The 27909-nt window shown below is 39.5% G+C and overlaps 1 protein-coding gene across 4 annotated transcripts in view; it reads left to right on the top strand.

The window, feature by feature from the left end:
- The window catches only part of anos1b (anosmin 1b), a 49894-nt gene that overhangs the window by 19480 nt on the left and 2505 nt on the right, over nucleotides 1–27909 (top strand). The window contains exons 3-13 of one of the 4 annotated variants that reach the window (XM_063012855.1): nucleotides 6191–6253; nucleotides 7954–8161; nucleotides 9788–9972; nucleotides 12249–12378; nucleotides 15310–15491; nucleotides 19118–19256; nucleotides 20494–20637; nucleotides 22111–22205; nucleotides 23281–23449; nucleotides 24135–24361; nucleotides 25027–25163. In XM_063012855.1, the coding sequence (XP_062868925.1) occupies nucleotides 6191–6253; nucleotides 7954–8161; nucleotides 9788–9972; nucleotides 12249–12378; nucleotides 15310–15491; nucleotides 19118–19256; nucleotides 20494–20637; nucleotides 22111–22205; nucleotides 23281–23449; nucleotides 24135–24361; nucleotides 25027–25163 (1679 nt within the window). Of the gene's footprint in view, nucleotides 1–6190; nucleotides 6254–7623; nucleotides 7853–7953; nucleotides 8162–9787; nucleotides 9973–12248; nucleotides 12379–15309; nucleotides 15492–19117; nucleotides 19257–20493; nucleotides 20638–22110; nucleotides 22206–23280; nucleotides 23450–24134; nucleotides 24362–25026; nucleotides 25169–27909 lie in introns of those variants that run through there. The other 3 variants (XM_063012856.1, XM_063012857.1, XM_063012858.1) reach the window with 3 other exon arrangements.

The raw sequence follows: 27909 nt of genomic DNA, 5'->3' as shown, positions 1-27909 counted from the left end.
GGCCAAGCTGTCGTTTTACCCACAGTAGTTTGGGACACTGATCCAACGCTACATTTGCTACTGATTTAGAGACCAGCCACAGAGAAGTAGTAGTCGTTCTGTGAACAAGCAGATTACCATTTCTGTAGCAAATGTCAAGAGTGGTCACGATAACAATCAGTTCAGAAATGCTGGGCATGTAAAAACAAGGGTTCGTTTTGCTGTTTCAATTCTTAAATCTGACCTCAAATGCATATAGCTAAGACAGACCTTACCACAGACTCATCAACACTGAGCAATATTTATTACTTATTCCAAAATGTTTATCCAGTTGTACAGTGACACAGACCAACTTTAAAGTTTTCCAAAATATTTGCGGCGAGAATGAGAAGTTCTTAGTGACAGGGAATCCAAGCCTCAGTTTGAATGGCCAGTGCGGGATAAACAGCATGTGTAACTCATTGAACAATTTGATTTCTACAGTGTGCTGAGGCTTTTATTGGTGGCTTATACTGATATACTTTAAGACCAATGTGTCACTAGGCGGGGAGTTCATGTGCATAAAAGTCAGCCTGTCAGACATGAGGACAGATGATGAATTTGGGTGAATTTTGAATTCATCATGTCTGCTATTTTTTTTTCTTGTTTGTTTTTACTAAAGATCAGCTGGCTTATATTTTTAAAGGATTTTCACATTTACATTTTCAGCAGACGCTTTTATCCAAAGCGACTTACACAATGAGCAATTGAGGGTTAAGGGCCTTGCTCAGGGACCCAACAGTGGCAACTTGGTGATGGCGGGGCTTGAACCAGCAACCTTCTGTTTACTAGTCCAGTACCTTAACCACTGAGCTATCACTGCCCTGAAGACATGTTTAATGTCTTCCAGCTCACACCTCCTCTTACATTTTTCCATTACATTCTTCGACAAGGTAATAACAGAAAAGATTAAAAAAGAAGCTTTATGACTTTGGCCAGTGGTACCGTATGGATGTCTAAATCCAGGATTGAAGTCCATGAAGCTTCTCATCCATCATCGCTGGGGGCTTCCGTCCAGCAAGGCCATTCTTAAACAGGAACACATTTCTGGCCAGTCATGCCTTTGTTTGACTCTGTAACATATCAGCGTATCACTTTTGTAAATGCAACATCGGCAGACATATCTGTGTGATATATTACATTCCTGTCTTAGTTTTGTCTCACATGTGGTTGAACATAGAAGGCACCTGGTTCATCTTAAGGTGTTGAAGTTCCGACGGCGTATTGTATCACTTTCTTTAATTTATGAGCTGGCACATTAGTTAAATTCCAGCATCTCGAAAAGCATTACCCGCTGCAGGTAGCAGTCAGCCGGCTGATCAAAGTTGGCTTGCAGACAGAAGAGCACACTGATGACGAGGCCCCTGGGAGTCTTGCATGGACTGCTTACCATCTCTCCGGTTACAACAACAATGATGTGATATTCTGGAATATTTGTGGAGGCTTCATAGCATAGCTTCCCTCAGGAATCTCACTTCAGGGTGGTGTTTTTGTCTGGCTAGAATTGGTTTGGAGAAGATTAAAGAAAGCAATTTACTTTAGCAAGAAATTAAAGAAACAGATTTGGGTGGGTTCGTGCTGAAATGAGAAGTCTTTCTACACTTGTAAATTATACAGAGGAAATAGCTGTTAAAGAATCATTTGATAGATGGCACTGAATTTGTTTTAAATAGATTATCAGAAAATGCCTGGACTGGAAAATTCCTTATGTTTGCGAGAAAGTCCCACAATTCTTATTTTTATTATGATGTTTTCAATTTCCTTGATTATACTATGATATATTTTATCATTACTTCCCAAATGTGATCTACATAAAACTTAAGATCTACTATACATTTGTAATTGAACAACACTTTTTATATTTCCGTCGAAATTGCCCCCACTTTGCTAAAATCTCTGCCTTTTCTCCCTGTCAATGAAGATTAAGTGGCTTTTAGCAGGCACAAAGGTCCCACTTGGCCATTCTCTCAGTGGCTAGTCAATACAGCATGACAAGGCCAAAGAGTCAGCTTTGTTCTAAAACAGAACATGTCTAAGCTCTTCTGGACAAAGCGAACATGATGAAGACCAGCAGAGGAAGCAGTTCTCATCCCTGTGGGATGCCGTCATATAAACACTCAGGTTCAATGCTGTGTGCAGTAATAATGTCTTTTCATAGAAGCTGAATGCCACTAACATCCGTCGCTGAAAAGTGCAATTACAGAGTTTAAATATGCAGTGTACCATAGCTTTGTTTCTTTTACAAGATCACAAAAATAGAGCAAAAGTGTTTAAGGAACAAGGACTGTGTTTAGATGACATTTTTAAACTCAGCTCTTTTTAACCTTTAGATGTACTCTGTCATCCGGTCATCACCACATAATGAGACGCTCTCAGTTAAGTCAGTGCTCTGCCCATTAGAAAAATTAGCCACTGATAACCTGTGTCAGACCTAGACTAAGCACTGCATAGCTGTCTAGATGTGATGGATGTGGGAGCTGAGCAGTGAAAAAAGCTGGAGGGTGAACAGCCTTTCCATAATGGAGTCCAGCTCCCTTGTACAGGTCTTTATTGGCACCGAGTTTACCACCAGCCCTCTTTCCACACCCTCACCAGAGAGTGTTGTCACATTGATGGCTTGCAGGCATTGTGTGTTTGGGAGTAAAGCTGAGAGGGGGTGGTAGTTTGGTTTTTTGAAGTGCAGGGTGTGAAGGTGACCCATGAAGGCTGTCAGCAGTTGTTAGATGGAGGTAGTGCGTGCAGTGGTCATTCTAGCTTTGGCATTGCAACCAGATGCCTATAACACTAAACATACATTCATTTACATACGTTATGTTACTTACCTCTGTAGGGTGAAGTGTTGAATTTATTCACGTGTTACTGTAGGAAAATACTGTTATACCTGGAAGAAAACATTAGGTTATTTTTTTTATTTTTTTTTTATTTTTCGGCAGCATCCGCACTTTTAGGGGTCACCACAGTGGATCATTCAGGTCTTCATACCTGATTTGTCAATTATACACTGGGTGCCTTTCCTGGCACAAACCTTCTTATTTTGTCCAGGCTGACAATAGCAGTTTCCACTAGCTTTTCTCTTAAACATAGCCAATCATGTCTGTGTGGACATGACCAGGCTATAGCACCACTGAGATTCTAATCCCAGACCTCATCTTTGAGATCTATGTAGGCTAAAAAATGTTGCCATGGAATGGATGGGTGTAGATTTGGGTATATTTGGGTATGGATGGCCTTATCAGTTTTAAGGAAGTTATGATGTCCTTGACCTGGTCACTAGTGTGCATATTCACATTCATTGATAGTGTCTGAGAAGGAAAGTGAAAACTCTTAAACGTAAGTTTAACTGCGCCACACCAGAGAGCTGAGTGAAGCAGACTAGAATAACGTTACATGTAACTGTATAGCTTTTATGGGCAGTGTGGCACAGACCAGTTTTCTCTTCATTGACCCATCTGATGTTCCACGAGTTGTAGCCTAAGAACGTCTTTGTTATATGGTTATAAATATTATTAGTTTAATGCTGCCCTAATGTGTTATGACTAGTTCTCCCATCTGTGAATTACAGACTTGCTATGATAAAAATTTTGCTGAGAATTTGCTCTTTTGTCCTGACATTTTTCTCCTCATGGTACACTTGTGTTTTTCATAAGGTCACATCCTGTTACATTCTGTGATTAGACCCAAACAAATGTCCTAACAAATGACCTTTTATTATAAATGAATGTATTTTTATTATCTACAGTTAGTGCAGAAAAATTTGTTGCAATTTCATTGTTTAAAGTAATTACTGTGGTACACATGCAGTAATATCCTTTTAACATCAGGAAGCAGAGAAAAGCGTCCAGTTTATTAGGGTAAATGTTATGTGGTGTTTTTTACGGTTATGAGGATGAACCACTGCCATTTGGTCTGTGGGAACATTTGGTCCCTATGAAAAGGGTAAAAATCACACATGCATACAAATGCACCACCATTGTTTCTGTCTTTTCATTATACTGTGCTACATTAGAATGATTCTATTAAAAGACACAGACCAAAAATCGGCACCTTTGTTGGAAAGGCTCCTTGTAAATGTCTCACCCTAAAAATTCAGTAATTTTCGGCATGTTTTTGCAACCCACTTGGCACAACAATGAAGTGACTCAGCGTGCCTGACTGATAATTTAAATTCACACATTTGCTAGAATTACTTTTGCAATAAAGTGACACCTTTGCCTATCTTCTACTACTCCTTTCTTATTCTCAAGACAGAATTGGCTCTACTGGTTTTATCAAAGTAAAAACTAATGCAAAATCTTGTGAAGAATAGAAAATGGCAGATGTTGAAACAATCCATCAGATAACACACAACAGATGTCCTAATATTGTCCAGCTCATACTTCAGACGACATAAGTGACTAGGTTGGCCCGGTGAGGCAGAGACAGAGGCTTGCTGGGAGTGCACATGTTTAATAGATTAGAGGGGACTAAAGTAAGAAGCAAAGAGCAGTCAAGCAAAGCACAGGAGAACTGAGACTAAACACATTACTGTACACACCCTGTGCTGTCACTGAGACACTATAATCTATTATATAAACAGCAGTGATAGGCGTAGTTAAATCGAGTTAACTGGATTCACTAAACTCTCATTCCATCTAACTTTACAATAATTTATTTTCATTCATGAAGAAAAAAAAACAAATAAAAAGACCCTGTGAGTTTTTTCACCCTGGGGCTGACTGCATATCGCTGTCGTGATTACCACAGTGTGTGTGCTTGTGCAGAGTATCGAAGTGTTGAAGTGTTGGTCACAAACAAGTCAGCTCTTTAGTTCAGTTCTTTTATGTGAATGTTAAAAGCCAACTTCCGAATAAAAAATCAAAAGAATGAAAAATAATAAACTGATAAACTAAAAATCCTAAATCTTTCGTCTTTGGTCCCGAGCACACGGCATCTATTTCTTTTAAATAAAGATCTGAAATACTTATTCTTGAGACCGCATTACATGTTTCCAATGTGTGAAGGTCAATCCCAGATGCCTTTAGAGCCCAGAGAACTTAATACTACAAAAGTAAAAGATTTAAAGCAGCTTAACAGGTGATCCAGCAGGTTATTTGTCCAAAATCGTATTCTCCCCAGTATTTTTTGGCATAACGTGTATTTATTTAGCTCGCCCTATCCTTTTAATTAAAAATCTGATCCCAAATTGTGAGACTGCTACATCTCACTCACACTCAGAAATACTGTAAAGCCCATTATTTGTTTATTGGATCAGTCAGTGAATGTGGACTACACAGTTTATCATCGTAAAAATGGCTCCAGAAGTTAAATGACATCTCGAATACCTAATCAGCTTGTTAGAATTTAATATGTATTGAATACAATCACAAGAGGTGTGAAATAAATGACACTGGTACAGTCTGTTCTAGTAAAATTCTGATAATGTGGTAAATCTGTATGGGGAAATCTCAATCCTATAAACTGTATTTTTATATAGTAATCACATGAATGCTGAGAACAACCATTAATCATTAGAAATTCAAAGATGAATTAGTTCCCTGTATTTGGATTATGCTCTGTTGTGTATTTCTGCCCTGAACCCAGTGGTTCTAAGTGATGGCTGATCTACCATGACTCTCACCAGAATAAGGCCAACTGTACAAATTATTAAATAAATGCAAATTAAGCACTTTAAAAGGTTTGTCTCAGCACTCAGTTGTAAAATTATCAACTTCATATTTTGCCCATAATGTATAAAGTGAGAACATTTTCGTTTCAGCTTTGGCTGCCATCTGTACCACATTGGTCACACAGATTTCTGAGGCAGCATTAACTTGAAATTGTAATACCACACTAAATGGCTAAGTTTGTTGACTCGTGCTACCCTTTTCATCACATTTAAACATGGTTATTACGCTGCATGTGTGAAGTTATGCTTTGTTCAGCTGAGTTGTTGTTGCTTCTTGATGTACTTTGAGCCAAATGTTTAGCTAAGATTGCATGGATGTTTGTATGTGATTAAAATAGCCAAAATTGCTCGGGAGAAGGGGTGTCTACATACTTTTGGTCATGTAGTAAAAGTTAAGCAGCTTTTATTAATACGAAATCCATTTCCGTTGCTTGTTTGACATTTTTATTAACCCCGTTTAGCTGGTTATGTGTCATTATCGGGTCTGATTTGTGTGTTTGTCTGCAGTGCCTACAGCCATGCAAGGAACTCTGGGAAACAAGAAGACTTCTGGCTCACAAATTTTGTGAGGTAAGTATTCCCACACAAAGTGTTAACTTGGCACAGTTACAGACATTTTTAGAAGAACATCTAACCACAATGTTGTATGAGATAAAGATGGAGAAGTTGCCTGTCATGTACTAGCAGAAAGAGCCAAGATCTTTGGCTGCAGTATGATGTATGTGCATGTTGCAGATTTGGGAGGAGATCCCCTGTGATTCAATTTTATTCATATCAGTGAGCTTTACAAGGCTTCATTTACAACGGGGGATGGTAAAATAAAACATAAAATTACACTAAAGCCCTCCGTGATCTGAAACATGACAAGTGTATATGTGTTCATGTGGGGGTAGAAGACAGAGATCGAGAAATGAGAAATCTAATTAAGCTTCTCAGATTTCATTTCACCATTCTTTAATCATTTTGTCTAGAGGGGTGAAGCATTAAGAGAAGAAACCAGAGAAAACTGTGAAGTGTAGGTGGTGGGTGACTTTTAGGGAAGTGTTATCTGAACTTCACATGGTCCTGATTCTGAATTAGAACTTAAATACAACCAAACTACAGTGTTTATATGCTTGCTAAAAGTCTTGTGTTCTCTGTGGATGCCACTCAAGCTGCACAATGCTGGGCTGTGAGTACAATTCCCACTAGAGAATGTCATGCCGTCATGCCACCCTCATGTAGTCTGTTTGTGAAAGCTGGGTCAGAAACATGCACACCAGTAGCCCACTGGAGGCCATTTTATGGGGCGTTCAGGTGGCGCAGTGGTCTATTTTGCTAGCCGCCTACAAACCCGAATCTCAACTGTGCCATCAGCTCACAGACATGATTGGCAAGTTCTGTGGTGTAGAATGGCTGAAGCTCTTTGATAGATTGATGCCCTGTTCCGGGTGTTTCTGCCTTACGCCCAGTGTTTTCCAGTTGCAGCAGGTGACATGGCAGCAGACCCATTACAAACCTGACCAGGATAATGCGGTTAATGAAATAAAATTGTGACAATACTTGTTGTCAAAAATACATTTGTTTATTCTTGTAAATACATATGTAAGATATAAGTACAATGCTAAAATACACAAAATGTGCACATTTAAAAGTGGACATCTTCATCAGAATGTATATTTAAAAACAAAAGTAGTAACACGCTTGTTTTTCTCTCCTGTATAACTCTTTGTTCTTTTTATAAAAACAATTACCTGCTCCTACTGAGTCTAGAATGTTTAATATCCCACCAAAGATGTTTACTGTAAAACTACAGTATAGCTGCTATGAAATGGTTGTAAAATAATCACCCTGGTGTACATTTTTATCGCTCAGTATTAGAAACAAGCGACATCCTTTGTTGTTTCACCAACTCTATGATTCACTCAATGAAAGAAACATGTGCCTTGCATCAAGCCAGATAAGTGTTGAGTTAAGTAATTCTTGGATATGTTTTGCAAATGAACAGTTTCCAGAGAGGCTCGGTCAGGAACCCCGCAGCCAGATGTGTGCTTAAAATCAAAGCTCTGTGCATGCCGAGTCTGTTTCGGGCTTGAAGCGATGAAGTTCCAATACTGGCAGGAGCATGACGTTACAAGCCCAAACCACGGCTCTGTCTCATACAGAACCACTGTGGCTTACCCAGAGAACGTTGGTGAGTGTCTGCTTCTTACCACTGTATCTCCTGCTCTGTCTCACATTCTGCCTCTGTCTCCATGTCTGTGTCTCTCTATCCACTCGCCTCATTGAAGAAGCACCACGAATGCGTGACCAGTGCCGAGTTCCTGCAGTCACTGCAGATGCAGAAGCAGGGTGATTGTCCTCCCCCTCAGAAGGCAACAGGGTTTGCAGCAGCCTGTGTGGAGGGCTGCAGTGCTGACCGGGAATGCTCGGGCTCTAAAAAGTGCTGCTCCAATGGCTGTGGACACACCTGTCAAGCGCCGGCCAACCTTTACAAAGGTACGATAGGCTGTCTGAGAGTAAGAACAGGTACAAGAAAAAAGTGTTGACCCTTATGGATTACCTGGGGTTCTTCATTCCAGTCATGAGACCGGACAAACACACACATTTAGTGTAACCTAAAAACACACAATGTTATTTTATATTTCTGTATTTTACACATTGATTGTCACAGCCCTGTTTAAAATATATAAATTACCCTTTGGACTAACACCTTATCTTTAGGTGATTTAATGTGGGTTGTAGAGGTAAGCCTTGACCAATCCTGGATATCTGGAAAAACCCTGTCCGACCTTCCCTCCTTCAAACACGGTAAATTGTGTTTGTGTAGACATTTGGTCCAGGTTGGCAGCCCTGCTGAGATTCTTACAAACTTACAATTAATGCTCTGAGTAAAACACAATTCAGAGAACTGTAAAAAGTCTCTGGTTATATGTCCACTAAATAAATTGTATGTACAATAGTTAGTGTTACTATTTTAAGTAAAAGGGTGTGTTTATTAATATGAGTTCAATTGTAATTTGAAGTAGTTTACAAACCTTTTCCTGCTGCTGTAGGAGTTATTACGTTTTGATATTGCCGGGTGTTTATGATTGCAGTATATTAAACCAGGGTGGTGCAGCGGTCTATTACGCTAGCCCACCACTGCTCTCTCCAGGCTATCAGTCAGTTGAACAGACACAGGCAGACATGATTGCCTATGTCTGGGGATGGCTAAAGCCTTGTGATAGATTGCCACCCTGTCCAGTGTGTTTCTGGTTTTGTATTTTGTTCCCAGTGTTCAAAGTGGGCCAGTAATTATGTCTACAATTTTCTCTGTACTGTTACTTTTTCTTGCGTACCAGCACTTCTCACAAGCTGCTGGTACTGTTTTTGTCCTCTTCATATCAGCTTCTTGGCATTTGATCATGACTGTATATAAACCACATTACCCAGGGGGCCGTACATGACACTCACCTGTTCCCATTCTCTCGAGTAGTCTAGTACAATACAAGTCATGTTAAGTCAAAATGTAAAACGTATTACTTATGATTTACAGATACTGGCTGATACACATGCCAACATGGGATTAAAGGGAGTGCCGACTTTTTCCCAACTTCAAGCACTTCTTTTCACAATGCGTATGTGGGAGGAAAGAAGAATGTTAACCAATAACGTCATGTTTCACTTCTCTACTGTCTCAGCTATCAGCTAGTTTTCTCTGTTTTATTTGGACATGCATCAAATCCCTAAAGAAAAATGGATTTTAATTTTAATTTTACATTGTCTTAATGATTTAAGATCTAGAGTACACAACTCAATAAGTTCCAACAAACATGAATAATCCGCTGTTGGAAGGCTTTGAAATATCAATTCAAAGAACTGTTGGAACTGGCCGAGTATTTCTAAGACTAATCATCACAGAGCAGTACAGCTCACCAAACAAACATTTCATTCACTTTGTCTTTAGTGCGTTCTCTTTGGTTTATTGTCTAATATGTACAAACCATCTACCATTTTTCATGTGGCACTGTAATATCACATCATTCTAAAGATTTGCTGTCACCCTCACTTGCCAGACATTTTAGCATGAAGAATATGCAATAACGTAGCTGCTTTTCCTCATATTAATTTCCTGTTTTATAGGCGTCCCTCTAAAGCCAAGGAAAGACATGGCCTTTTTAGAGGATACGCAAGGACAGCTGGAAGTGACGTGGATGTCCAAATTCAATGTGTCCATTGAGCCAGTTCTCTATATACTGCAGAGGAGATGGAACCATGGCATTCATCCCAGCGAAGACGACGCCTCACCTTGGCACACAGTTCTTATGGTAAGAGAACAACCAACAGTGTACTTGCCACTACCATCATCTCTGTCCGAATTAGTATAAAAGTTTATGTTCTGAATGAATGACTGTATTTGCAATTAGTTTTTATGTTACCGCTGGGCCAATGGAAATACTCAGACTATACATATACCTAAGAGATCCTTAGTATAGTCTCTAGTATGAGCTCAGTCATTCTAAAATATATAATGTCATATATGTCAGGCATGTAAAACCTGCCACACTGGAACAACCTGCTTTTTTCTTTTTTAATTGTCAATTACGATCTAAAATGAAAAACTAGTAATATGGCAAATCAGAATAGTCATACGTTTCAAAACTAAAACAAACTGCAATTTTAAAGGCTCATTTATCATCCATGTCTTTTTAAGTAACCACTGTATCCGAGTCTGTGGTTCTAGACTTGATCATGGAAACTCTGGGTGCAAATTAGAAGTACACCCTGAACTGGATGCCAGTTCATCACAGGGCATCACAAGCACACTAACTTATTCATCTCCACTCTGTTTACCAGTGTGTTTTTGGAAAATGTGAATACAAATCCAGATCTAGGGGTACCTAGATCATTTTCAAGTCAAAAAATATTTAAGACTCAAATCAATTTGCCATCAACAGACAAAACTAAACAAAAAGTATTTACATAATGTCAAGAAGCCCTATGAAATTAAAATTTTACTCCCACAATCACCAGTTTCCTTTCCAAATAAGCTCCTTGGAATGAGAGAATGAATTTGAGTCCTTGTTAAAAAAAAAGCCATACTGTCAACAGTCCTGATTAAACTTGAAGAAAAACAGTCAGGAAGTCAATAGCCACAAAAATTACAGAAATAAAAACATTTGTGGTAATTGTAGACGTACTGGACTGTGTTTTTATTGAATTTACATTGTATCACAGTAGTTCATTTAACTTCATTTTCATCAACCGCTTTATGCTGGTCAGGGTCAAATCAGGTCCAGTTTTACACCCGGGCAAGGGGCACCAGTCCATTTTTGTACTCTCTTCAGACGCAGGCAATCATATCTGTGTAGACCACGGCTGGCCCGTATGTGGTGGGCTAGTGTAATGGACTGCTGCACCACCAGAGAACCGAATTGTTACTTGTGACCTTATACAAGTCCAGTAAACCGATTATACCAGACATACATCGTGCACTATAAATATAACTGTTTAGAGACACTTTTTGGTAGTTTCTGTACCTTAGAATATTGTATTAAAAAACAATGCCTTTTGGTTCAAGGCTGTTTGCATCTACATTGGTTGGAAAATTCAAGAATGCCAGTAATACACTTTCTTCCAATTTCCATTTCTTTCTGAAATGCTGTGAAATTAATATCATGTGTTGTATGTGTTTGCGAATGCTTTACAGTCTGTGCGACTCACAGACATCACTAGACACTTACCAGTTTTTGTTTTGCATTATGCAGAAAACCCTCAGAGATCACAATGATCTATTCTTCTTTTATAATATAAGCCTTCATCCTGGAAAGTCCTACAGTTTCTTTTCTTTTATGAATTATATTCTATTCGAATATAATCAAATGAATTATTTTCTATAGTCATCCGCTGACTGGCCCAGAATTTGTTTGCCATACAGTCTGATTAATGCATTCTGATTTCTTAGCAAGATGATGACATGCTGTTTTGGCAGTGAAACTGGTCTTCATCTCTTTGAGACAACTACCGTGTCCAAATCTAGAATCAGTTCTAGATCAGTGCTTGGCTAATGATTCAGCAATATCAGTGAGCAGCCAACTTCTCAGTAACATTTGCCCTTTTAAAATGGACTGCATTAAATATGCCGTGCTTTATCTTCGACTTCTTCTGAACAAACAAGTGCTCAAATGAAAGCGTTTCTTTTTAGTAATGGCAATTCATTTAAATCAAAGTCTAATGTGCTGGAGGATTTTGCCAAGTCAATAATAATTGTCACTGTCCAATTGCTTGCAGATTGTGTGCTTTATTGAATACTCTCTGAGAGAGGCTGAGCTCATCCATGGATGTGATTTCAGCGGTCTCTAATAGGGCCTTTAAGATTTAAACCGAAAAAATCAATCGACTTTTGAAACAAATAGTCCATTGTCATCTCCATTTACTTCCAACATGAACTGAAGGGAAATTGATAGGAACATCTAAATGGTGCTTTTCAGCAGGTCTGCTGAGATCTCCTTGCAAACAATCAACTGGTCATTACACTAATGATAGAGTTCTTTCTTCTGATTTAGATTAATCAATTCTACTGTGGCCTCTCTTTCATTGCCAGACCATGGAAGAACGAGCCGTGTTGAAGGACGTGCGTCCCCACAGGTGGTACCAGTTTCGAGTGAGTGCCGTCAACAGCCAAGGCACACGTGGCTTCACTACTCCCAGCAAGCACTTCTTCTCAACACGAGGTAAACTGCTACCCTTTTCTTAAATCCCTGGTGAAGATTTACATCATCTACTTGTACTTGAATCTAGCCGGCAACGTTCTGAGATATATGGGCAAAGCTTCAGTGCAGTATTATGGAACAGTGGAACAGTAAAGTAAGTGGACTTACTGTGGAGCCTGCAAATCCTTCGCAGCAGTTCAGCAACACCAGAGTCGGTCCTGTTTAGAACTGGCTTGCTTCAAACCGAAGCAGTTCTGCAGCCTGTACATCATCACAGTCTGATCCACTCAACTCCCACTCACAGACACACACACACACACACACAGCCCATTGCTCATGCTTAGATATTGTGTCAGATATTAAACAAGTTCTAGTGAACAAGGAGAGATATTCCAGAATAGACTTTTCCATGGATGAAACAAACAAATGCATTAAAGAAAAAACAGAGTCTAAATACTGGAGTGTTGGTGCAACAGTCTTAACCTTTTATTGCTTGCTTTGAATAAAAGTGTCTGTTGAATGCCATGATTATGTTTACACACTTCATGGTCCAATCAATCTCTCATAGACATACTTTCAATTGTCACAGACAACAGGGGTACTAGATTTGTAATTCTCCAAAAATGAGTCTCTTGAAAAGCCAAGTCTAAACTATAATTGCATGCGGGTGACTCAGATCGATTTTTATTTAATTTTAAAGATGAACAGCACTTTAAATAAGCATGTAAATAAAACAGTTTCACTGGTTAACTCCTCTGGCAAGTACAGTTTGTTTTTTTAATCTTGCAGCTACATGTGCAGAAACTGCATCAGAGAATCATATTAACCACAGTTTAGAGAGCCTTTTCAACCATATGGCTCTCTTTTCCTTCCTTGGGGTCACAAAACATGCAACTTTCATCAAATTGCCATGAGACATATGAGTGGTGGGGGTGTAGGGTGCATGAAGAATGCTGAGGGTCAGAGGTCATGTGCGTAGCTGCCATTGCTTAAGGATATCTGAAGATGAAAGGTTTGTCCTCTGAGGCCAAATGACTCTGTGAGGAAAAATCCAAGTGACAGTTTTTCCGCTTGCAACCTTAAAAGTGGGCAGCCGGACCACATGTGTGTTGATCGGGGGTTGCCTCCAAGCACGAAATCAAATCTTTGTTTTTGTACGGATGCTCAGAGTTGCTGACTTCAACAGGGCATAAAAATCGAATTTGGACTTTGGATTATTGGGAAGCCAAACCAAAATGTTGAAAAAAATCAGGAAATCAGATGAATTCTAGATATGTTTTTCTACTCATAGTAAACAACACATAGTAATCATTCTGTATAATCTCTTTCACTCTTTATTGCATATTACAGTCTTTTTGTGAATTCGTGCATGTGATGAACTATGTTTTTTTTTTACATTGCTTAGTCCTAAACCCAGTTTAAAGCACTGTAGAGTGTGCCACAGCGTGTCACAGTTTCTGCCAACTCTTGTGAAGTATAAATAGTGCTGTAAGAAAAAAAGCTGCTCTATGTGAAAAAAAGTGTACATGTACTTTTAAAATGATCTTGACCAAAATGTGAATACTTAATTTTGTATTCTAAATACATGCTGTAATCCGAACACTTGTATTCCACAACTGCCCAACCCTGTGTTTGTCTGTCTGTGACAAACGAGCAGTTTATTAGCAGTAAGCTACAGGGTGTGTGGTTGTGAATGTCTAAAAATGTAATGGCATTTTTAATATTTAGCGATTTAGTATTTATTATGCAGGTGTTCCCAGGCAATGTTTCATGCGTTTTTAAAACATATTTTACCATTTGTGTTCATGTTAATAAATGAACAAATAATTTACCCATTTTAGGAGTCCCAGTCTCAGAGCCTCTGCTCTAAAGCCAGCACTACTGCTGAGATGAAATGAGACAGTGCTCAGGCCTGCATTGTGAAAGCAGATTCAAAACACATTGACACTACCGCTAAAAAGAAATTACTGCCATTAAGTACTGCTAGTCCTAAACACAGTCCAGAGCATCAGATTCTACTTCTGTTTTCAACTTAAAACTAATAATCCTTTTAACCTAAAACACTTAAACATGCTCGATAAGTTTAAGTTTACGATTTTGTGCAAATTGGGTCAGTACGAATGGAACAGTATTCCAGTTATGGGTAAATTGTAAGCCTAGCAACTTTCCAAAATATTGTGATGAGGTGAGACTGCTGTGAAATGAGGAGCAGATTGAGGCTGTTACGTCTATACGTGTCTGTATGTGTTCAGACAACATGACGTTGACACCCCTGGCTGGGATGTGGAAGGTTGGTTTACCCCACCCAGCAGCATGAGACTGAGTCTCAATTCATCATATATCTGTTCCACCTCAGATTCATCCACCACAATTACCCACACGCACATCCACACACATGCAGTCATACATACGGCCTGCTGAGCTATGGCGCAGGCTTGTGAAAACAATCCATATGCAGCCAAAACCATGAAACACCACGAAAGCAGAAAAACAGAAGTAAAAATAGAAAAACAATGTGAAACCCAGTCCTTGTGTAAGGCATTTTTTTCTAATAACCTAATAATTCTGGCAGACTCTTTCTTATGTTGGTCTAATGAAAACGATGTGAATTTATTGAAATTATTTGCTGGTAGGTCAGATAACTCCTGTTTTATTAGGTGTTACATCCTTCTGAGCCCCTTCCTCTGGCAATGTAAAAAAGAATGAAAAGTTAACAATGCAGCCCAGTGCAGTCAAACGATAATTTTCTGTCCTCGTTGAGGTTAAGTCACCTCTCACATTGATCATTATAAAATTTAAATTCCATGACTTCTTGATTTGGTTTCTTTCTGCATCTCTGATTCATGTGGACATTCTCTTTTCCCTTTGGCAGCAAGTTACACAAGGGAAGTACAATCAAATGTGATGAGAAGCAGCAACCTAGAATACATGTTTCTTTTCTCCCTGTTACAGACCCGTTCCCCCCTGAGAGGCCACAGAACGTCAGGGTTGAGAACCAGACGGTGAACGCTGATGGCCGAGTGAGCGTGCTGCTTCGCTGGGACCCCCCTGGAGAGGGAGACCTGCCACTCCACCATTACAAAGTAACCTGGAGTGGCCAAAGCTGGAAGGAGAGCAGCAGGGTCGCAGACGGGGTAAGGCTTCCCCAGCGCGGCTCATATCGCCTCTCAGCCAAACAGTCCTCTAACTCTGGCACCAAACGCTGCACATATTTTTCTGTCTTACCTTTACTGCTAGCCAGCAGGGGGTTGGGCATTGAATATGACTTGTGAGTGGAAAATGCATTTTGCAGAAAAAGTAGTACTACAGTCGTGCCAGAGCCCAATGAGGTCCTGTGAGGTTTCTTAACTTCCGCAGCTGTTGGAGTTTATGAATTATCTGTTTGTATCTCTTAGTAATGAAAGTAGTCTGGCACCTGTAAAGATAGGGGAGTTACTCACTGACTATTATTCTGTCAGCCCTTCAGGCGAAGGAAGCCTTAAATCTAAGGTAAATCTTAAGAATTTATCTTCTGCGGCCTCTTCATAGCTATCCAGGGGCGCTTCAGGTTTTGGCCAGTGTTGATTTGCAGGTGTTGAACTCGTGTGCACCACCTGTGTTCTAATAAAGTGGCAGCTGGTGTATTTATTTCGCCACAAAGCCTCTGTAGAACAAAGACACCATCTGCTCTTGTGATCATCATATTTTACTATAACCTTTGGATTTTCCTCGGAGCCAAACCCTAAAATGGTTTTGATTAGGTAATTTGTTTTTACAATGCCGTAACTTCTGGATGTGAGAAAGCCGTACATGTGAATGAACGGTAGCCTATTAATCAAGGAAAGCTTTTCAAAATGGCTTTTTTAAACGTTTTATACTTGCATATCACATAACACATCAGTTCAAACCAGCTAGGGTTAGGGACTACTTTAATCCAGGACACAGTGGTGAAAAAGACTGCAACTTTATATCTTTGTCATCTGAGCATGAAATGGGCTTAGAACTATGCACCATTGAACACAACAAGCAAATTAGTTCAGCATTCTCTTTGTTCCTTTGTTTTTGCTTATTTGTTTAAAACGTTACGTTTACAGAAAAAGACGGTGGTGGAATATTTAATGTGTTACAGGAGTAGAAACTACATCAGGACGGCTAAATGTGACCATGTGACTTTTTTAATGGCTGACTGATAGCCCACTTTCACCCACTTAAAATGTCTTACTGCTTTCATTCCCTTTTCCTGGTAGAGATGGAAGTCTGTTTCTCCAGCTTGATATTATAGGATTTTTACAAGGGCTCTTACTATATTTCCACATCGAGTAGCCGAGGCCAGTCCAGCCACATTTTACGGCAGTTTGTGAGAATAGGTTTTCCATACAATGACTGTCTTTCATCCAACCTGAGAATCTTCTGCTCCAGGCTTCACTCAACTGTATGGATAATAGAACAACTTCACGTTCCTGTATGTTCACCATGTAACTATCAACAGTTGTGCAGGAGCTGCAGAATGTTAGGCCACTCGTTATGAGGCACACTATGAAAATGTTAGTGTTGGAGGCTCAAGCAGTCATGTGTAATACTCACTGAAGGTCAAGGGTTTTTTACTGCATGTAAAAGGAAGCATTGAAAACTGGGTGAACGGGTTTAAACTGGATGCTGGATGAAGATTTATTATGTTTCTAAAAATAAATAAGAAATCATAAAGCATATATCATATATTTCAGAAGGCGTGATGGCAGTATTGCAGTGTAACAGTATTATGTACAGCATATACAGTAATTACGAGTAAGAGCACCATGCATACACAGAAATATAGAAGCTGTATATAGAAGTGTATGCAGCAGTATGTTGATACATGCTGCAGTTATGTTGAAAGACACAGAACCATTTTAGTTGTACAAATGTGTGCAAAAACAGTGGTTTTGTTTAGAAATATACACAGAAATAAATTCAATTTATATATAAAAAAGTAAGCACAGAAATAAAATAGTTTTGTACAGAAATGCACACAGAAACACATTAGTTTTACATGTGAATCTTAACTCAGTTGTGATAATACACACCTATCTAAGCCAATACCGATATCGGACATAAAAGAAAATCACTACCATGCTTTCCTTACACTGTTTTTGCTCAAGCCGACTCACTTTTCTATCAGCCGATTAGATAAAGGAGTGTTCAAGATCTGGAATTCATAACATGTGGCTCCACAGTGACATGGCAGAGCTTTACAGACATCAATTTCACCGAGCTTGTTCATCCACATACTTGTGAAACACATGTTTTGGCTATTCAATAGAGCATAGACATAGAAGCTCATTATTCACCATTAATGTCACAAGTGCTGGCTCTTAGTTCCCTCAATTGTAGAATCAACAGCTCTCCTGCTGGCCACTTTGTTTGGTCTACCAGTGTTAAGGAAGCTCTGTTTAGACTTCTGTTTAGATATCCCGTCAATCATAGTAAAAAAGCAATGACTGCAGGAGCCAGCTTGCACACAGGAGGTGCTTGATTTGATCATACTTTATACTTTAAGTCTGATGTAGTGATCTAGGGACTCATTTATTCTTCAGTAATTATATATAATAGTAATAGCAATGAGATATTATACACCAAAGTGATAAGTGCTAGTCTTTGGTCATGGTCTGTGAGGAGCTTGACATGTTCTTTATATGTCCATGTGTTTGTTCTGGTTTATTCTAGTTTCTTCTGACCCCAAAAACAGGCCAGTTAGTGGAGCAGTTAGTGTTAATTGCTACTAGGTGTGAGTAAATATGTGGGTTTGTGATGCACTGAGGTAAACTGGTGCATCAACAGCGAAAACGCTTTCAATAGTTTAACAGGGAATTCCTATACTAAAGGTTTACCAGTAACACTGTGAAAATAATTATTTCTGCCATATGACTTTAATGCAGCGTTAGCAGAAAAGCTAAACAAGGTTTCAGGCTACTTTTTAAACTGTCAGACTTTTTAAAAGTCAGACTGGTGAAAACACTGAACAGATGTAAAAACTAAAGCTAATTCATAACACACCACAAAAATTCCCAGCGGACAGAGAAAACCAATATAACTCATCATTTAATTGACCAGGTCACACCAAAGAGCTAAAACATTAGGACCACCCGTTAAATATGCTGTCAAAACAGTTCTGACCTATCGAGACATGGACTCCACAAGACATCTGAAGGAGTCCTGTGGTATCTGGTACCAGGGCATAACCAGCCAGTCCTTCAACCTCTGTATATTGTGAGGTGCTGGGTTAACGATGCACACGTGCCTGGCTGTCCACATGAGTTTGGAGCAAGGATGCATACACAAAAGGGTTTGATGCACTTTGATGGACTTGTGACACATTCATCTCATCACCAGCCTTACGACTATCCGCAGTTATATCTACAGTAGCTCCTGTAATTCCTGGGAGCCTATTTCAGTGTAATCACAAGTAAATACTAGCCTTCTAACAGGGTTCAAATCCCTAGCGGTGCCACTGGCCATTTGTTGTCTACATACAGACATGATTGGCTGTTACTGAGGGGGGATTTTGAATTGGTAAACTAACCATTGATTTTGTGAAACCAAACCCAATGCGATCTGACCAGGATTAAGTAGTGGCAGTCATAAAAATAAAATAAAACGTGGGAGGTGATCTTTAAGTATAATTTAAGAACTCCAATACAAATGTAATACAGGATATTCAACACAGACAAACAGTACAAAAGAAATGTGGGCTTTAATTTCTAATGCTTTTAATACATTTTCGGGATTTGTGTTCTTTTCATAGACACTGACTGAGATGGAGCTGGGTGGACTTCAGCCTGATACACACTATGTAGCACACATTCAGGCAATCTCATTCTGGGGACAGAAGCGCTTAAAGAGTGGCCGTGTACAGGTCTCGTTTACCACCGCTGCTACTACTGGTAAGTGTTGAATCTGTTGGACATTTGTTATAGCATCTGCTCACTTGATCATAAATTTGTTTTAAGATCTTTTGGGAACTGCGTGTATTGTAATGAATTATTTTACAGTTTTAAGCCAATGCTCCAGGTTTCATTCCAAGAACATAAACTTAACAGGATGGCTGTCAAATGTAAAATATTCATGTTCTTTGTTCTCATCTTCCTAGATCTATTACTCAGCATTGTCACTGGTAATCATACATCAGGGCCATTATAAACACAGATAAAAATACTGGCTGTTGGAGTCCTGTTATATCCAACAGTTGTCTTCTTACAGGGGTTTGCTTGTTAGCACCTAAACTGGGGTCATTTTTCCTCAGATGAAAGAAGTTAACCTCTTTCGCTAGTAGCACTTTCCTGGCTTGTATCGGAACTTTGGATCAGTGCTTATCTGTGACCAGTTGAAATTTGAGTCACTAAACAGAGCCTTGTGGGGGCTGCCCTGACTGATTCAACCCACCAGGGTTTAATTTAGCATTAGTTATGTTAATCAACCCAAGAAAAAACCACATTTCAATAGCAAATGAAAGTTTATCCCCATTGTTGTTTTCTGCTTTTAATTATGCTTTATAAATCATTCACTAATTCGGCCAAAACTAATTCCAGACATAGCAAGAAAGTTTGAGAGTTCAGTGGAGACCTTCAGTCTGTGCTTTTTACATTGCTTACTGGCAGGGTAAATAATACAGCGATTGAGTCCATTTTTCAAACATACATAATGCATGTGCCTTGCACTTATTATTGTTCCCCTATGGTCATTTTTATGTCTTTATTTTTTCCTTCATTTTTATCAGCCCACAGTATTCCCTTATGAGCTGTCCAAAACACTGCTAGGACTATAGAGTATATTCATCTAAATCAGTGTAGGCTGAGTATTAAATGACCAATGCTTAATGAGCTGCTGTTTGTTTAGTGGACACAGAAATACATGACTTTTGCAAATGAAGTGCAATAGCATCTCATAACGTGTTAATCCTGTGTCATATTCACCTTATTTATTCAGCTGCAGTGACTGGTTACTCACATACATTTTCATATCTATAAAAATGTACATCTGCTTCCACTTTGGGAGAAAAAACCTTTTCTTTGCACATCCTACTGAGAATCTGTGATCAGGCTACCAATCATGAAATGCCCCACAAAGGTCATGACAAATGAATTCCACTCAGTAAATGTGATTCTCCTTTCCTCCCGGCAGGCTCCTCATCACTTTCCCGAGACTTCTCCAATGAGCTGCCCATTTCTCGATCGTCTTCTAGAGTTCTCCGACTGGAGGCTGCTGCCCCCCACTACCATAACAATCAGCTGCAGGTCAAGGTGTTCTGGAAGAGTCGACTCCCAGGCAAGTAAAGCAAAAAGTAGTGCTTTGCACATCTTACACTTACCGTCTCATATGTTCTTGTGCCTGTGTGGTAGCTAGAATGCCTTACTAGACAGTGGTGTCGGGGAAGATTGATGTTTAATGTCCAGGCACTACAGAACAGAATCAGAATCTACCAAGTGTCTACCAAGTGTCTTTAACATTGCGTTTCAAGTATGACGCTCAGACTCAAGCAATATAGGGTTAGGGGTCTTGCTTAAGGGCCCAACAGTCGCATCTTGGTGGTGCTGGGGCTAAAAGCAGCAACCTTTGATTACTATCACCACTGCCCTCAAAATGACATCTTACACTGTCACGATCCAATGCAGTGTTGTTGGAGCAACACATATATACACCGATCAGCCATAACATTAAAACCACCTCCTGGTTTCTACACACACTGTCCATTTTATCAGCTCCACTTACAATATAGGAGCACTTTGTAGTTCTACAATTACTGACTGTAGTCCATCTGTTTCTTTACATACTTTTTTAGCCTGCTTTCACTCTGTTCCTCAATGGTCAGGACCACCACAGAGCAGGTATTATTTAGGTGTTGGATAATTCTCAGCACTGCAGTGACACTGACATGGTGGTGGTGTGTTAGTGTGCGTTGTGCTGGTGTGAGTGGATAAAATGCTGATAAAATAGACAGTGAGTGTAGAAACAAGGAGGTGGTCATAATGTTATGCCTAATTGGTGTAACTAAGCTGAGGTTTTAATCTAATTTCCATGTGTTATTATTATTATTTCAGTGTAGCTGTATTCAAAAAAGATTTTAGATGTAAAAATTTAGCCATGGCCGTAACCAGGATAAAGCGGTGGTTAAACAGACAAAGGATGAATGACTAAACGAATTATTTTAAACACAAATCAGTCTGTGTCTTTAAAATTGTTGAAGCCAAGGCAAAGCAGCAAGGTGACTAATGTTTTATTGAAGTGTGTTACGAAGACTCGAGCCTCATGATGAATTTAATCCAGCCTAAATATACAGTCCCTCTCACTATGGTGTCCTCTCTGTACCTCCTCCAACACATTACACTAAGTTTGCTAAGTAAGCTTGTTCTGAAAATACTCCTTTGGTGACATGATGCTCTTCAAAGAGGCGATTCTGCAAAAACCACAAAGCATCATAAACAGGGGGTGCTGATTTACCGCTATCTCTTGGAAAGAGGTGAAGAGGCACACGAAGACAGATTTAATAATATCAATATGACTGTAAAATGAAAAGCAGATGAGGGGAGATGGCTCTTTGGGCCTCAGTCAACCTGATGCACTGTGGGAGATGAGTTTGATGAAAGACGTAATGCTGCACGGACACAGAACAGGAAGGGGAAAAAGGCTATTAAAATATGTCCGTACAGCCATTTGGTTCTTGCTTTTGAAAATTCAGCCAGTGCACAGACTGAATCACCCAATCTAATATACTGTGTGCTCTTATGTTTCGCCATACAGAAAACCAGAGGGGTTCCACATCATACCTTTTAAGCTGGTTTCCAGAGGTATGCGCTAATAATGTGACCAAGACAGAGAACAAGGCTACTGTACAGGTAGGTCTACCATTTTTACTTGGCTATGTATGAGTGATTTAGGCTGTTTTTAGCCTGCATAAAAATGGAAAAAAGTATCTGCATTGTTTTTGCAGGTTTTTTATATTGCGAAGGTCTGGAAATGCTTTCCATACATAGCTAAGCAAGGTCATTATAGGCTGGTGGATATGAGACACCCTGGATGACCTGGAGTCAGCTTGGGTTTGGACCTACCAGCCAACATGAGTGCAAAGAGAAACTATATATTGTTTAATAAACATAGGAATGCACAGGGCATGGACTGCTTATTTTTTAAGCAGCAGGGAAAGGTGGTCTTTGTACAGACACTTCTAGTGCCGATACATCACATGGAACCAGCAACAACTATTGTGATTCAGCTGAAAAAAAACCTCTAAAGGGGTTAAATTACAATAAAGGAAACGTTTCACTGTTTAAAATTGTCTTGAAAGCTAACCACACCTACATAGGTGTAAAGAAATGCCAAATTAATCACTGCCAAGTAATTACATATCAGTAGTGATCACAGTGTACAAATATTCTTGTTACCCTGCCTTGGATAATAACAAAAGACCTGCACATTGTCTGTACATTTCTTCTTATATAAGTTTTATTCAATACGATGACGATTAGGCTGCGCCTTTGTTGCTGTTCCCATAGAAGCCTAGTTTAAATCTAGATATAAGGCATTTACTGGCACGGCAGCCAAAGATACTTATATTTCCAGAAGCAATCCGTCATGGGCTGGTAGTGAGGGTAATGAAAATGTGTGAAAAGTACAGCCATTCTTTTTACAACACAAATGTGCTGTGGATAAAGGGATCAGTATCTGATTTCCCATCTGGAGAGCTGGGAATTATTCAGTTTCATTGACTCAGTCTAATCCTACATAGCTTGATTTATTGCACACTCCCTCTCCTTATTATTTTGTGATAATTTCCTTAAGGATATTTTGCTCCCCTTCAGTTACAGATCCATTTTACATTCTTCCTGCGGTGTTTTTGCTTTTTTGGGATATTAGCTAGACTGTGTGTCGTGACTTGTTATATCACTGTTACCATGTTTCTCTTTCCCTCAGGGCACACATTATGTTATCACAGGACTTCTCTTTGCCTGTAAGTATAAGATGGCTGTGATGCCCCTCTCTGAACATGGTGAAAAGGCCGGGGCTGTGACCTCTGTTACTACCCCACAGTGCTCAACACTAAAAGGCCGTGGGAAGAAACTCCTATCTTGTGTCAATGATGGTAAGTCAAGGTTTTTGAACAATGTTCATACATCAGATTGCTATCTCTATGTTAACAAAACAAAAGACGTTTTTACATTCTGGCACTGTATTTTTAAAAGTAAGCAACTGTATAATAAAAACAAATATAAACTATGTTGGAAGCAAAACTACAAATTCCTTTGTCTGACTGATCAAATGTAGTTTGATCTCTGAAGGAACAGTTCCAAAACTGTTAGCATTAATATGAAGTCCCCCTACCCCACAACAAGAAAACCAGATCAAAACCAGCAGCTCCATGCAAAGAAAAGGACATAAGCCTATGCTGTCCCCAGTGAAGATCAGAAAAGGCAGGTAGCCATGCATTTGCCAGCTGTAGTCATCTGTATCTTCTATTGGCATGGCAGGTGAGCATGATACTGCATCCTGTGCCCCCTGATGTTCTATATAGGTCCATTTGGAGCAGCCAGTTCACATTCTGAATAGGATATAAGAAAATCAGATACCTGGAGAAAATTCCTCGCATTCAGTGACCAGGAATGAGAATTAAAGAAAGGTCCCCTGGACATGTTGATGTATGGCACCCACTCTGCCAGCTGCACTACTGTGCTGCCCAAAACTGTGTTTTAATGCTGAATCATTTATTGTTCAATTCTTTGAAACGTATGGTTTTTAAACGTTTCTAATAATGTACGTTATTGTCCTAGAGCGCCATCTGCAGGCTAAGAAAGCACTGCAGCGCCCTGAGAAGCTGACTGCAGTGTTTAGGACAGTAAACGGCTCCCTGGAGGGACTGTTCAGCTGGCAGGTTTCTGAGGCCGCCCCAGGTCAAACACCCATCACTGGATTCCAGTTCTCCTGGTTCAAAATCTCGAACAGCCGAGTGAACAAACCTGCAGACACACTCATCTCTCAAACACTAAATCTGGCACCTGTAAGTTACTTTGCATGTTATTAAAAAAATAACATTTACATTTTCGGCATTTAGCAGACAATTTATCCAAAGCGACTTACAATTATGACTGAACACTATTTTGAGCAGTTGAGGGTTAAGGGCCTTGCTCAGGTGCCCAACAGTGGCAACTTGGCAGTGGTGGGGCTTGAACTGACAACCTTCTGATTACTAGTCCAGTATCTTAACCACTGAGCTATCATTGCCCAACAACAACAAAAAGTAAAAAAAATAATTGGTTGCTGATTTGGTTGCATTTTGTTTAGTTTTAAATACCTAGAGGATGAGTAGGCACTAGAATAGAACAGTATTGGGTGTGACGCAGCAGCTGCTGAAGTTGTTCAGCAGCTGACCCATGTTAGGAGATGTGTCCTACTGCTTTGCCATTTTGGCCAGCAAAGGGGGCACCTTGCAACCTTAATTCACTTTAGGTGGAAACTTTTCTATATGTATCACAGTTTCTTCCTCTCAAAATTGACTTACAGTTGAGGCTGAATATAAAGCAATTGGACCAAACTCTGTGTTGTAAATGTTGTATAATTACACTACTTCATGCTTATTAAAAATCATTAATAATTTATTAAAGTAAAATCACAGTAAAATGGGAAAAGATAGTATTTAAAATCATAATTATTTCCTTGTTTCAGGATCAGTTTTCACTCAGGGTGGAGCAGCTGCAACCAGCGAGTGTCTATAAGGTTCAGGTGCAGGTGTTGTCAGAAGCAGGCAGTGGATCTTCAGTGGCCAAAATTCTGCACACTCCACAGCTTAAAGTCACATCGCTGTAAGGTACGCCTCATGGTCCAATCGTGTAATCCATATTGTGGAATAAAGAGTCATAGCATAATGAAAGTGATAGTTTTAGTGCACTGTGACATTTCTAATCCTACCCATTTGTAATGGGACGGGTCACTTCTCGCTACTGAAGCACAAGGTGAAGCCCCTCGCCTGCAAAAATAAAAACAGTCGATAATAAAGTGCATGACATTTTAACCAAGGTAGAACAATACTATGGCTAAAAGTCACTAACAAAAATAAGGACAATCACGAAAGATGTGGCCAAAATAACAGAAACAAAGTTATAAACAAAATACACAAACAGTTGGTGGGACAAACACTCATTAAAAGAGAGTGCATTTATTTGATGCAGCTTGTGGAAAAAATACAGGCAAACGAGGGAAAAAGAAAACTAGCTCATGCTACAGATAAGCGAGCCCATCTTGGTTAAACAGTAAAAGCTACAGTATTTTACCCTGGTTAAATATCTTACACTTGGGTTCTTTTTTATTCTTGCAAGTGCAGGACTTCACCTTGCACTTCACTCGCAGGCATGACCCGCCCCGTTACACCCATTTACTCACTCACAACCAAGGCCAATTTAGAGCTGCTAATTCACATCTGCATGTTTTGGGAAGTGGGTACAAATTAAAGCACTCTGAACTTCTCAAAAACAAACAGTGAACCAAGATGATGCTGTGTGTCAACCACATTACCTGCTGTGCCTCTGGGATGCCCTTTTTATATCACAGTTTATGACTTTTCCAACACTTTGGAAAAACCTTTACAATTACTTACACCAGGGATTCCAGACTTTTCCACCAAAAAAGCTTGTGTGGCTGCAGGGGTTTTCTGTGGGAGAACTACTGTGTTGGAAATGCCTAACCACATTCTTCCCCCTGAAAGAGTAGTCATGTTACTGTCAGGACCAATTAAGCTGCATTCATACAAAAACAAAAACATGCCTACCGCATCAGCTTAAAAAATGGCATGATAAAGCTTGGACAGGGAGATCACTGATGGAAAATATTCTTCTGTGGTGAAGTTTGCAAGAATTTCATCCCCCACTAAGTCACAGTTTGAAAAGTCCTCCTGACATGAAGGCTGCATTGTGCTCAGTGTTGCTCTTAAATGTGCAGGTCAAAGCTGTAACTCTATGCAAATGTATTTGCACCAGTAGTTGGTTATGTAATACTATTGATTATACATAATTTTATAGAAATCCATTCATTTCACTTCATTTTCCTGCCTTATCCTGGTCAGGGTTGTGGTGTGTGCGGTTTCTCCAAAATCACTGGGTGCAATGCAGTAACACATTCTCAACAGGTTGCCAATCCATAGCTGGACCTCAGCCACCCACCCCTCCTCAGACATAGCCAGTCATGTCTGTATGTAGACATCCCAACTACACCCTTGAATCCACATAACAATTGAATTTTGTATGAATTAATTTTGTGTTATGTCCTTATTAGAGGAAAACACAATGAATTTTACTTGAATCTACATGTGGTACATTTTTTTTGAAAAGGCAGCTGAATTAACAGCATATAAAGAAACGTGGCTTGCTTTTAACACAAAAGCTAATTTTATACTTGTTTTTACAATGCATTTCCCCTAACTGCATTTTCGACTCTTACTTGATAGTTTTAAATAAAGCACTAATTAATGAGCTGAAAAGTGGAGTCAGGTGTGCTAGAAGGTAGGAAAACACTAACATGTGAGGTGTTAGTCTCAACTGTTTCCACTACTTACTAATCCTCACCCCCTAAAACAAAGTCTCATCCAGTTTAGATGAAGATACCCTGCTAAACCCTTCAAACAACATAGATTTAGATTTGTGCCCTGTACAGGGCAGGTGGCTAGCCCACACTCTCCTGCAGAGGGCAGATTATCCATTAAGTAGCCAACAAAATTCCATTAGAATTCTTTAAACTGGCTAATGATTGCATTTAGATCTGGTGCCAAATGTATTATGCAAACATTTAGGCTGTTCAAACGACATGTGTAGATGGAGGGAACCATATACAGTGGAGGAAGCTGGAAAACACTGTGATTTAATGTTCCTCAGAGGAGATTACACAGCATGTGAATGTCATTAGCATGATTAGGATGAATAACCCACCTTCAAAGCCCATGCTGAGTTCACCAGCAGCCTAAACTCACCTTTCAAAATCAACACAGAGGAGAGTTCATTCTTGCAGTTGAAGTGGTTGAACTGTTCACCTGATTCAGTAACAATTTACCGCACAAATTTGTGTAACTAGAGATTAAAATATAGATTTTTGGCACAGTGTGTCATTCATTCATCCTGATCTTTCTTTGATTCATAACCCCATAGCCAATATGGCCAAACGTATGTAAACACTCGTTATTGGAATTAGATATTTCATCTATGTATATCATTAATAAGTGCTGCAGTAGTAAATTACACTAGACACTACAGCTGGGATCCAGGGTTTGAATCCCCAGCGGTGCTATACAGACATGATTAGCTGTGTTTGAGGGGGTGGCCATGGCCTGGCAATGGTTTGGCGCTCTGTCTGGGATGTGCTACTGCATTAGGTCCGGTGTTTCTCTGGAAACAGGACCCACCATGACCAGGATGAAGCAGGGATAAAACATGAAAATAATATACAGTGTATCACAAAAGTGAGTACACCCCTCACATTTCTGCAGATATTTAAGTATATCTTTTCATGGGACAACACTGACAAAATGACACTTTGACACAATGAAAAGTAGTCTGTGTGCAG

The sequence above is a fragment of the Trichomycterus rosablanca genome, chromosome 17 (genome assembly GCF_030014385.1).
Source record: "Trichomycterus rosablanca isolate fTriRos1 chromosome 17, fTriRos1.hap1, whole genome shotgun sequence".
NCBI classification, from domain to species: domain Eukaryota; kingdom Metazoa; phylum Chordata; class Actinopteri; order Siluriformes; family Trichomycteridae; genus Trichomycterus; species Trichomycterus rosablanca.
Note: the sequence above shows the minus strand (reverse complement) of the source record. Positions and strands in the feature narration are given on the sequence as shown.